The 12271-nt window shown below is 44.0% G+C and overlaps 1 protein-coding gene across 1 annotated transcript in view; it reads right to left on the reverse strand.

The window, feature by feature from the left end:
* Positions 1-1803: 1803 nt before the first annotated feature.
* The window catches only part of LOC112120573 (protein zyg-11 homolog B), a 30045-nt gene continuing 19577 nt past the window's right edge, over positions 1804-12271 (reverse strand). Inside the window, exon 12 of the mRNA XM_024219702.2 lies at positions 1804-4086. Within this exon, the coding sequence (XP_024075470.2) occupies positions 3896-4086 (191 nt within the window). The 3' untranslated portion in view covers positions 1804-3895. The remainder of the gene's footprint in view (positions 4087-12271) is intronic.

Raw genomic sequence — 12271 nt, forward strand, 5'->3', positions numbered from 1 at the left:
CTCTAAATATAACAAAAAGAACAGGAGTACTTGTGGCACCTTAGAGACTAACAAATTTGTTAGTCTCTAAGGTGCCACAAGTACTCCTGTTCTTTTTGCGGATACAGACTAACACGGCTGCTACTCTGAAACCTGTCTAAATATAACTATTACCTTCCCATCACAGCAGTTTCAGAATATTATGAAATCCTATTAGATAGGCAGACATGCTAATGATTTGTCCTTTAGCTTCTAATAACGGGTGTGACGTTGTGCAGTCTATATGGTTTTATAAAAACATGATAATAAGTGAATATAATGTAACTGGGATAGTTTTATAAAAATTTGATAATAAGCGACTATAATGCAAATGGGATATGCTTCGTGCAAAAGGTCTCTTGTAAGGTATCATTACAAAGTTCAAAATCTACTGAGTGTGATCATCTGATTTGTATAAATGTACCACTCTTGTATCTAAAACTAGAAATATAAAATGTAACTCTGAGGGCCTATTGTAATTATGTAAAGTGTGGGCCATTAATGATGGTTTGGAATCTTGATGACTCCCATTGTCTGCAGATGGCTGTTTACCTGTGAGTCTCCCTGTATATGTGTGTGCTGGCAAGTGAGTAATGAAGTCTTGCAGTGACATGTGATCATGTCACCTGAACTGGAATCCATCTTTAACCTGGTGCTTTTCCAGTGAGGGGGGGTGGAAACCCAGAGGGACAAAGGGTTCCCGCCTTATGCAAAAGATATATAAAGGGGTGGAACAGAAGAGAGAGGAGGAGGAGCCATCATGGAGAATCCCCTAGCTAACACCTAAGCTGGAACAAGAGCGGTACCAGGGGAAAGAATTGTGCCCAGGCCTGGGAGGTGTCCAGTCTGAGAAAAACTTACTGAAGCATCTCTGAGGGTGAGATTATCTGTATTTAGTTTGATTAGGCATAGATTTGCGCATTTTATTTTATTTTGCTTGTGACTTACTTTGTTCTGTCTGTTACTACTTTGAACCACTTAAATCCTACTGTCTGTATTTAATAAAATCACTTTTTATTTAGTAATTTACTCAGAGTATGTATTAATACCTGGGGGAGCAAACAGCTGTGCATATCTCTCTATCAGTGTTATAGAGGGCGAACAATTTATGAGTTTGCCCTGCATAAGCTTTATGCAGGGTAAAACGGATTTATCTGGGTTTAGACCCCATTGGGAGTTGGGCATCTGAGTGCTAAAGACAAGCACACTCCTGTGAGCTGTTTTCAGGTAAACTTGCAGCTTTGGGACAAGTGATTCAGACCCTGGGTCTGTGTTGGAGCCAGACTGGAGTGTCTCGCTCAGCAAGACAGGGTGCTGGAGTCCTGAGCTGGCAGGGAAAACGGAAGCAGGGGTAGTCTTGGCACATTAGGTGGCAGCTCCCAAGGGGGTTTCTGTGATCCAACCCGTCACAACGGGTACTTAAAACAGTTGAATGCTGTCAGCTAAACCAGAACTGGTTCCTCTATTAGAAGGAATGTATTTTTTGGAAAACAAGTTTTTGTTGTGTTTTATGAACGTAGTTTATAAACTGATAAAACATCTATACTGGAATAAGGAGCCACTTCCTCATGCACAGTCTTTGGGCAAAAAACTCAGTTTCACTATTCTTTAGATCTGCTTGAACTACTTACTTGTAAGTCATCTCATTTAATTTCAATCAAGGTAACCTCAGCAGTTCATACATTTACAGAAACATTTAAGTTAGAGTAGAGGCATTAACAGATTATACATTCATAATATGGCAAATATCACAAGTGAAATAGACATCTTAGTGTTGTAGTCACCTCCACAATCAATATACCATCAGACACTTCTGAAGAGTAACCTGGAATGGGCTATTGTAAAGACCATGAAAGACTGCATTACTGGCAACTCTGTGTGGTTGCATTATGCTTGTTCCATAATCTCATGAAGTGATGCCCTAGCTAGCCAGACTGGTGCCCCAGTTTCCATTTTGGGTCATATACCATAGCAGACTTTGTATAGTTTAATCTAATGTGTTTAGAATAGCCATCTTACTGGGGGAAAACAGCATTCCAAATGGTTATGTTCATTTAAAAACCTCTCAGTACCAAGTGATACAAAGTTTCCATAAACTCTGATATTGGCAGATTGTGTGTTCCATTTCCTGCAATGGACTTTTCACAGTAGAAGTCAAGACTTCTCTAGTCTGAAAGGTAAAAGTAACTGCCCATAAAACACAATTCTTCCAAACTTTTTTTTAAAAAATAAATCCCATAATTTTATGTCTGACAATTTTCACTTCTTTTTGGGTCAAGGAAACTACATACATTCAGATGTATGTAGAGGAATGAAGCTACCCAGATAATACCTTGAGTACAAAACAAAGCATTATGCAATGTGGTAATGGTAACATTACTAAAGCACTTTGTTAATGTTTCTAACACACACACCGTAATGAAACTATTCAAGATTGTAGATGGTGTGTTAACTCTATTATAGTGAAGTAAAGAGGTGTTGTGTCAGTCATCCCTTTCCCATAAGGTAAACAGTACAGCGATTTTCTCTTCAGGAATTGGAACTAAAATGCCAATAAGTTCAACAATAGTAGAATCCTGCTCCATTGTTTGGCAGGGAGATGCGAAGACAGCCATTAGACAGTACAAGGAGAATTAGTAAACAATGCTTTGAAATGAAGGGAATTTGAGCTCATGTTGTAGCTTGCTTCCATCACTTGTATTTAATCAAGCATCTGTACGCTGTGGAATCTCCATTTCATTCAACACAGCTTTTAAACTCATAAATAACAGAGGAAGAAATACGTTTTTACCATTGACAGCTTTATGTAAAATTTCACACTCCGCACAACAATGCAATTTACAAAGGACCTTATATATGATGTTGGGTGATATTTTGCACTGTAATGCATTGGGAATACAAATCACTGCACAATACTGACAAAATATGTACAAGAAATGGCAAAGCAATCAATAATCTGTTATAAAAAGATGACCAAATATCCTGGTTCTCCTGTCAGGACATGCAGCTCCATGTGATGAGAAGGGCTATCCTACTTCAACTAACATTTTGAGCTGTGATGTGGAGCTCCCTCCTTCTCCTACCACTTCCTTAAAAAAAACCCTTAGTTTTAAGTTTGAAAGTCAAACTCAGTTTATCCTCTTAGCATTTCAAGCTTTCCCCTGTCCCCCACTGCCACCTGTACCTATATTGCTTTCCTTCAGAGCAGGCAATTCAGTGTTTCCCATTTGCACCAAAGCAGTGCTAATCCTAACCTTGCTATGGCAGCATAGATGAGTCATGGGAAGCCAACAGCTGGAAAAGACAACAGTCTAGTGCTGGAGAGACAAAGGACACAGGTTGCAGGTCCCAAGACAAGGAGTTTTGAAGACTTAGTTGGGCTTATGGAGGGTCCATATACAATGGGACATTCTGGTTACCTTAGTTACATGAGTGCATGCGTGAATTTTTGTTTAAAGCTGTGATTGTGAGATTCACCACTCTTGCAAACAGTTCTATTCAAACACTGAGTTGATAAACAGTTCTATATTCAACAATGACAGGCATGAAACAAGCTTTCTGTCCCACAATTAAGTCACAAAACAAGATATTCCTAGAGGTTTGTTTTTGGATGTGCATTCCAAACTATTCAAGTCCCACCTTGCTGTAGTCATCAGTAATCCTATAGGTATGACTAGATCAAGCATTGATCATAGATCCCCTCAGAAGTTGTCATTAAAGTAGACATTTGCCCATGAGTTACCACAAGTGGTATCCAGTACCACAACTGTTAGCAAATAACTTCACTGGTGACCACTGTAGTACAAGTAACTCCAACTACACACGTGATAAAGAATTATTACAGAGAGGATGGTTTACAAACTTATACCTGCAGCTTTCAGTTTGGTTTGGCTTGTGGCTGCTTTTTACATGGAGGTGGTCTCCCATGACGTACAATATGTTTTTCTAAGCTATCTAGAATGGCAATTGCAATTCGCTGGACATCTGGATCAGTTTGGCCATTTTCCTTGATGTTGTATAAGTGCTGTAATCCACCTTCTTCAATTAGCATGTTGCAATACCTGGCAGCTGAAATGAGATATACAAAAAAAGTTAACTGTCTGTAGAGAAGAAAACCAGTTGTGAAATACACTCAGGTGGTGGAGTTAACACTGATCTATCTATTATTCCAGTCAACATTTAGGAAATTTGAAAAAGTGTCTGCAAAATTGCATTGTCATTCAGTAAAATTTCATTGTAATGGGAAAGAAGGCTCTTGTGGTTAAGATCTTTGACTAGGCCTCATATCATCTGGGTTCAATTCCCAGCTCTGCCACTGACTTCCTGTGACACCCTATAAAATGTGGATAATACTTTTTTTTCTCTCTCTCTCTCCCATTTGTGTTGCAATGATACACTCTAATATTTTTGGCACTCACATGCTAATGTGATCTAAGTAAGTACCTAAACAGACAAACTGCTGTTATTGGTGACTGCAGTATGTATCAGTTAGCATGACACAGTATCAGAGATATCACAATATTAATATTGCCCCATTCTGTGAACAGGAAAAAATTTCACAGAAACCCAGTGCACTGACCATTGATAAATGCAACTTTTTAAAATGGTACCTACTGTAAGTTGCCAGGAATGCACCCCTCCCCCCGATACAAAACTCCATATTTCTGACCATTTGTATTATTGACTTAAAAAGGTATGTAACACACATTTCAACTATATATGACTTCAGCATTCTTACATACAGGAGCACTGATCATATCTGGAGCCACGTATATAATGCAAAAATGCACAATTAACCCGGAGTACAGCTTAGCTTGAGAATCTGAGTTTTCATTTTTAGAAAATTAAGTCTCTCACGGTTGTAAAGAAAGCTTTCAAATCATGAGGCTAATGTAACTTAATGGAGTGATAGTTGCCTACAAATATCTGTCAACAAATCTATTCACAAACAACAGCTCGGAGAAGTTTGAACTGTCCCCATTCACCTCAGTGGGGGGGACACGGAGGTTAACAATTTAAGCACGGACATTAAATATTTCACTGCTGATCAAATTTAGCAGAATCAAGTCAATATACTTAGTTGTCAATTTTGGATGTTGTGTGGGATATTGGGGCACGGTTCAGATGGGCAGCTAGTTCTTATCAAGGGTTGTCAATGGGGGTGGGAGGGACAAAAAGGGACCACCACCCACCCCCAGGAATTTAAACCCTACTCCTCCCAACCTTAAAGTTCTCTGTCCTGTCCCCAATACCAAAAGCCCCACCACCTCCTGGATATCAATAACCAAAAGCTCCCATGCTTCCCCAACTGAACCTTCATGCTTACGGGCACAGGGCAATCTCTAAATGATGAGTTAGGAAGATTCCTCTACAAGAAGGTTACTCTATAGCTATCTACCATGTGGTTTCCTCACACCTTCCTCTGGGAGCATCTGGTACTGGACACTGTTGGAGACAGCATACAGGAATAGGTGGACCACTGGTCTGATCCTGTATGGTAATTCCTAGGTTTGTTACCTAGCTACCAATTTCTCCAGCTTTCCCTATGCTGACAATTTCTATCAGGCCATTACTCACTGTCAATTCAAATATCTGCAGCAAATGGAAAATTTAGAATTTAGGTCAGTATAGAATCATAGAATATCAGGGTTGGAAGGGACCTCAGGAGGTCATCTAGTCCAACCCCCTGCTCAAAGCAGGACCAATCCCCAGACAGATTTTTGCCCCAGATCCCTAAATGGCCCCCTCATGGATTGAACTCACAACCCTGGGTTTAGCAGGCCAATGCTCAAACCACTGAGCTATCCCTCCCAACATACATACCAAAATTAATAAGTTATATAACAGGCACTATACTGATCTGATAGTAATGTGGGGGACACAGAGGAGAAAAGGGCTTGGGATAGGCTGGAGTCCCTGCTTTGCAATTTCAGTTTAATGTTGCCACATAGGTTACAGTGTCCTAGTTATACACTCCATTATCTTTAGGCCGGTCAATAATACAGCTTTGTCAGCTCATCTCTCAATCTGGGAATGGTCACCCTGGACCTAGGACCAGTATACACCTAGAAGAAAATCCCTACAGAACATTTATACAGCACTAAGCATATGCCCAAAAAGCTAAGGAATGGAGTTTTCCCTTCCTGTGGTAATCTGTTATGCACTGTTACGGTGTGCTGTTGTATACATGCATTTCTGTTCTGGAAGAAGTGATTTTTGGCCCTGATATAAGCAGGCACAAAGCTATTGCGGTTAATGGCATTACACACCAGCACTGAAAGTAACTCATTGATCTCTGAGAGGAAAGCTGCTATACACATACAGTATGGAGAGCAGTGAGGGCACATGCACCTAAATCACATGAGAAATAGAAACAATGAGCATTGAAAGTAGTGAGTTTGTTCAGTCATGTTGCATTTAGGTACTCTAAGGGAATTAATACTTTTCTCTTATGGCACCTTTCATCAGATCTCAAATGGGGCATTGATATTAAGAAACCCACTTCATGATACACAGCAAGTCATGGGGGGGGAAGGGATAGCTCAGTGGTTTGAGCATTGGTCTGCTAAACCCAGGTTGAGAGTTCAATCCTTGAGGGGACCATTTAGGGAATTGGGGTAAAAATCTGTCTGGGGATTGGTCCTGCTTTGAGCAGGGGGCTGGACTAGATGACCTTCTGAAGTCCCTTCCAATCCTATGATTCCAGAATGGAGATTAGAATAAAACAAACGGTTACCTACCTTTCGTAACTGTTGTTCTTAGAAATGCGTTGCTCATGTCCCTTCCAGTCTAGGTTTTGCGCACCCACATGCACAGTTGTCGGAGACTTTTGCCTTAGCGATATCCTCCTTGAGTGCCGTGCTCATGCGTTGGCATTTCAGGCACCGCCAATCCTACGCTCTCTCAGTTCCTTCTTGCCGGCAAATCTTGACAGGGGGCAGGAGAGCAGTAATGGAATGGACATGAGCAACACATCTTGAAGAACTACAGTTACGAAAGGTAGGTAACTGTTTTTTCTTCGAGTGCTTGCTCATCTCGATTCCATTCTAGGTGACTCAAGTATCCTCGGACATGAGCTTGGAGTTCACAGCCTAGTGGCTTGCAATACTGCTCTACCGAAGCCAGGATCATCCCAGGCCTGCTGGGTAAGCGCGTAATAGAACATGAACGTGTGGCTTGATGACCACGTGGCCGCCCTACAGATGTCCTGGATAGGCACTTGGGCTAGGAAAGCTGTCAAAGAGGCTTGCGCCCTGGTTGAGTGGGCGGTGACAATCACTAGAGGTGGCACCTTCGCCTGGTCATAGCAGTAGCGAAGAAGGTGGTGATCCAAGTAGAAATTATTTGAGCAGAATCTGGATGACCTTTCATTCTGTTGGCCACTGCAACGAACAGCTGTGTAGATTTGCGGAGTGGCTTGGTCCGTTCAATGTAGAAGGCTAGCGCCCTTCTAACATCTAGGAATGCAGCTAACACTCCTCCAACTTATAGGGCTTCAGAAAATAGACGGGTAGATAAACGTCCTGGCCCACATGAAACTGGGAGACCACCTTGGGCAGGAAGGCCAGGTGTGGACACAGTTGGACCTTGTCCTTGTAAAAGCTGTATAGGGCGGTTCCAAAGTAAGTACCCTAATCTCAGAGACCCTGCAGGCTGAGGTTATTGCAACCAAGAACACAACTTTCCAAGGAAGGAGGAGGAGGAAAGAACAGGAAGCCAGAGGCTCAAAGGGGGCGGGGGGTGCCATGAGCCAAGATAACACGAGATTTAGGTCCACGGAGGGACTGAGTCCCTGATGTGCGAGTAGAGGCACTCAAGGCCCTTGACAGTCATGCCATGGATGAAAACCGACCTGCCCTCTAATGGCAGGTGGAAAGCCAAAATAGCAGCCAGATGGACCTTAATGGATGACAGGGACAGGCCTTGGAGCTTGAGGTGCAGAAGGTAGTCCAGGATTAAATGCAGCAAAGACTTCTCGGGCTGAATGCCTTTATTTGAGGACCAGCACATAAACTGCCTCCACTTGGCTGTGTAGGTCACTCTAGTGGAGGGCTTTCTCCGGCCAGTAAGACTTGCTGGACTCCAGCCGAGCACTCCTGCTCCTCCACATTTAGCCATGCAGCAGCCAAGCCGTTAAGTGCAATGCTGCTAGGTTCGTGTGCAGGAAGGTGCTGAGGTTTTGTGACAGCAAATCCAGCCGGAGCGGTAGACGAAATGGAGCAGCCACCTAGGTGAGGGGCTGAACTCTCCCTCCATCTCGGACCACTGCCTTTCTGGCAACCAGGGCACAGCCGTAGATGCCCAAGTCTGTCAGCTGACCCTCGTCGGCGACCGGTAAGGAAACAGTGCCTGCCTGAAGAGCAGTATCGGGGAGTCGGAGACTGGTGCCACGACCGGGAACGATCCCGCACCGAGAGAGATTGACACCAGGGGGACTGCCTAGGCGATGAGGATCTGCACTGCAGCGATCTCTGGCGGGAGGCTGGAGGTACCGCAGATACAGGGATGGGCATCGCAACTCAGGCATCCCACGCCTCATAGGTGGCAACCTTGGTGTTAGAGACTCATAGACTTTAAGGTCAGAAAGGACCATTATGATCATCTAGTCTGACCTCCCGCATGATGCGGGCCACAAAAGCGGACCCACCCACTCCTGGAATAATTCTCTCTCTCTTGACTCAGCTGTTGAAGTCCCCAAATCATGATTTAAAGACTTCAAGTCGCAGAGAATCCTCCAGCAAGCGACCCACGCCCCATGCTGCGGAGGAAGGCGAAAAACCTCCAGCCTCTGCCAATCTACCCTGGAGGAAAATTCCTTCCCGACCCCAAATATGGCGATCAGCTGAACCCCGAGCATGCGGGCAAGATTATCCAGCCAGACCCTCCGGAAAAAAGTTCTCTGTAGTAACTTTTAATATCCCATCATTGACCATTGTTACTAATTACCAGCGATGGCACGTTATTGACCTATTGACTAAAATCACGTTATCCCATCAAACTATCCCCTCCATAAACTTATCAAGCTTAATCTTAAAGCCAGAGAGATCTTTCGCCCCCACTGTTACCCTCGGAAGGCTGTTCCAGAACTTCACCCCTCTGACGGTTAGAAACCTTCCTCTAATTTCAAGCCTAAACTTCCCGACGGCCAGTTTATATCCATTTGTTCTCGTGTCCACATTAGTACGGAGCTGAAATAATTCCTCTCCCTCCCTGGTATTTATCCCTCTGATATATTTAAAGAGAGCAATCATATCCCCCCTCAGCCTTCTTTTGGTTAAGGTAAACAAACCAAGCTCCTCGAGTCTCCTTTCATACAACAGGTTTTCCATTCCTCGGATCATCCTAGTGGCCCTTCTCTGTACCCGTTCCAGTTTGTATTCATCCTTTTTAAACATGGGAGACCAGAACTGCACACAGTACTCCAAATGAGGTCTCACCAGTGCCTTGTATAACGGAACCAGCACCTCCTTATCCCTACTAGAAATACCTCGCCTAATGCATCCCAGGACCGCATTAGCTTTTTTCACGGCCACGTCACATTGCTGACTCAGTCATCCTGCGATCAACCAGAACTCCGAGGTCCTTCTCCTCTTCCATTACTTCCAATCGATGCGTCCCCAGCTTATAACTAAAATTCTTGTTAGTCATCCCTAATTGCATAACCTTACACTTCTCACTATTAAATTTCATCCTATTACTATTACTCCAGTTTACAAGGTCATCCAAATCTCCCTGCAGGATATCCCGATCCTTCTCCGAATTGGCAATACCTCCCAACTTTGTATCATCCGCAAACTTTATCAGCCCACTCCTACATTCGGTTCCGAGGTCAGTAATAAATAGATTAAATAAAATCGGACCCAAAACCGAACCTTGAGGAACTCCACTGGTAACCTTCCTCCAACCTGACAGTTCACCTTTCAGTATGACCCGCTGCAGTCTCCCCTTTAACCAGTTCTTTATCGACCTCTGGATTTTCATATCGATCCCCATCTTTTCCAATTTAACCAATAATTCCTCATGCGGTACCGTATCAAACGCTTTACTGAAATCGAGGTATATTAGATCCACCGCATTTCCTTTATCTAAAAAATCTGTTACTTTCTCAAAGAAGGAGATCAGGTTTGTTTGGCACGATCTACCTTTCGTAAAACCGTGTTGTAATTTGCCCCAATTGCCATTGACCTCAAGGTCCTTAACTACTTTCTCCGTCAAAATTTTTTTCCAAGACCTTGCATATTACAGATGTTAAACTAACAGGCCTGTAGTTACCCGGGTCACCTTTTTTCCCCTTCTTGAAAATAGGAACCACATTAGCTATTCTCCAGTCCAACGGTACCACCCCCAAGTTTACAGATTCATTAAAAATTATCGCTAACGGGCTTGCAATTTCTCGCGCCAGTTCCTTTAATATTCTCGGATGAAGATCATCCGGTCCGCCCGATTTAGTCCCGTTAAGCTGTTCGAGTTTGGCTTCTACCTCGGATACGGTAATGTCAACCCCCCCTCCTTTATTCCCATCCATCACGCTGCCACTATTCCTAAATCCTTCATTAGCCTCATTAAAGACCGATGCAAAATATTAGTTTAGATATTGTGCCATGCCTAGATTATCCTTAATCTCCACTCCATCTACAGTCTTAAGCGGTCCCACTTCTTCTTTCTTTGTTTTCTTCCTATTTATATGGCTATAAAACCTCTTACTATTGGTTTTAATTCCCCTCGCAAGGTCCAACTCTACACGGCTTTTGGCCTTTCTCACTCCATCTTTACATGCTCTGACCTCAATAAGGTAGGTTTCTTTGCTGATCCCTCCCATCTTCCACTCCTTGTACGCTTTCTGTTTTTTCTTAATCACCCATCTGAGATGCTCGCTCATCCAGCTCAGTCTAAATCTCCTGCCTACGAACCTGGGTCTTCTAACCAGAGATCGAGGCTGCAGCACCGGGGTCCTATGCCGTGGTGACGGGGATCAATGCCTGCAATCTGGGGACCAAGGATGCTCCATTGCTTTGGAGGGAGGTCCCATAACCGGCTTGCCCTTAGAGGTCTGGGCCTTAACCGGGTCCATCGCCTGGCTTGGTACCTGAGGTGCGGGCCAGTCTACTTGGTTCTTGGCTGCCAGGGCCACCTCGGGCACAAGTGGCCTTATGAGGGGCCAGGATCCCCTGCCGCTCTTGAGGAATCGGAGGCAGATCCCTGACTGGGCTAGGGGGTCAGACCACAACAGCTCCGGGGTGGACATGTGACCTAGCACAGATCCTTTGCCCGAAGCCCCTTTGTCCTGGGGTGCTGATGGGCCTTTGGGCTTCAGCTGCTTCTTGGGCACCAGCGAAGGGGAACGGTGCCGGGCAGGTTCTGGTGCTGGCGGTGTGCTGTGCTGCACACCAATACCGAAGTACTTAGCGTGGACTACAACTGGGAGGGCTCCAACCCAGGATGAAGTGCAGCCTCCATGAGGAGAGCCCTCAAGCGGATATCCCACTCCTTTTGAGTTCAAAGGTGAAAGTTCTTGCAGATCCTGCACTTGTCTTTTCTGTGTGATTCCCCCAGACCCTTCAAACAGCTATCGTGGGGGTCACTAATAGGCATCAGCTGGGTACACGATGAACATGGCTTAAAGCCTGGGGAACCGGACATGCCCCGCGCCGCAGCGAAGTCCCAGTCAGGACTCTAACTACTAAAACTATCTAACACTTGGTCAAACTAAAGTACCTAAAAACTAACTACAGAGGAGACAGAACAATGGGTTGAAAAAACTGCTAACACTTTTGCAATGCAAGACAAGGCGCTCCAAACAACCATCATGGGCGGTAAGAAGGAACTGAGAAGGCGTAGGGTCGGCGGTGCCTGATATTCCGCCACATGAGCACAGCACTCAAGGGGGCGCCGCAGCCAACCCTACGGATACTGCTAAGGCAAAAGTCTCCGATGACTGTGCACGTGGGCACGCACACACCTAGAATGGAATTGACATGAACAAGCACTCGAAGAAGAACCAGGATGACCACAAATCCCCAGGAGATTACTGCTTGCTATACTCTCTGGTCTTCTTTAAATGGAATCAGAATTTATATTGTCCATAACTTTATATTTTATTTATTGCTGAAATTTCTGAACAAAATGCATTTCTAGAAAGCCCAATGAAGTATTTGTTTAACATGCATCTATTTTGAATTAATTTGCATATCAAAAATAAAATCTATGTAGATAAAATAGTATAGTTTAAAAAGAGTTTCTGCCCCTATTTTAA

This window comes from Terrapene carolina, unplaced genomic scaffold, assembly GCF_002925995.2.
Source record: "Terrapene carolina triunguis isolate 2854851 unplaced genomic scaffold, T_m_triunguis-2.0 Scaffold103, whole genome shotgun sequence".
Classification (NCBI taxonomy): domain Eukaryota; kingdom Metazoa; phylum Chordata; order Testudines; family Emydidae; genus Terrapene; species Terrapene triunguis.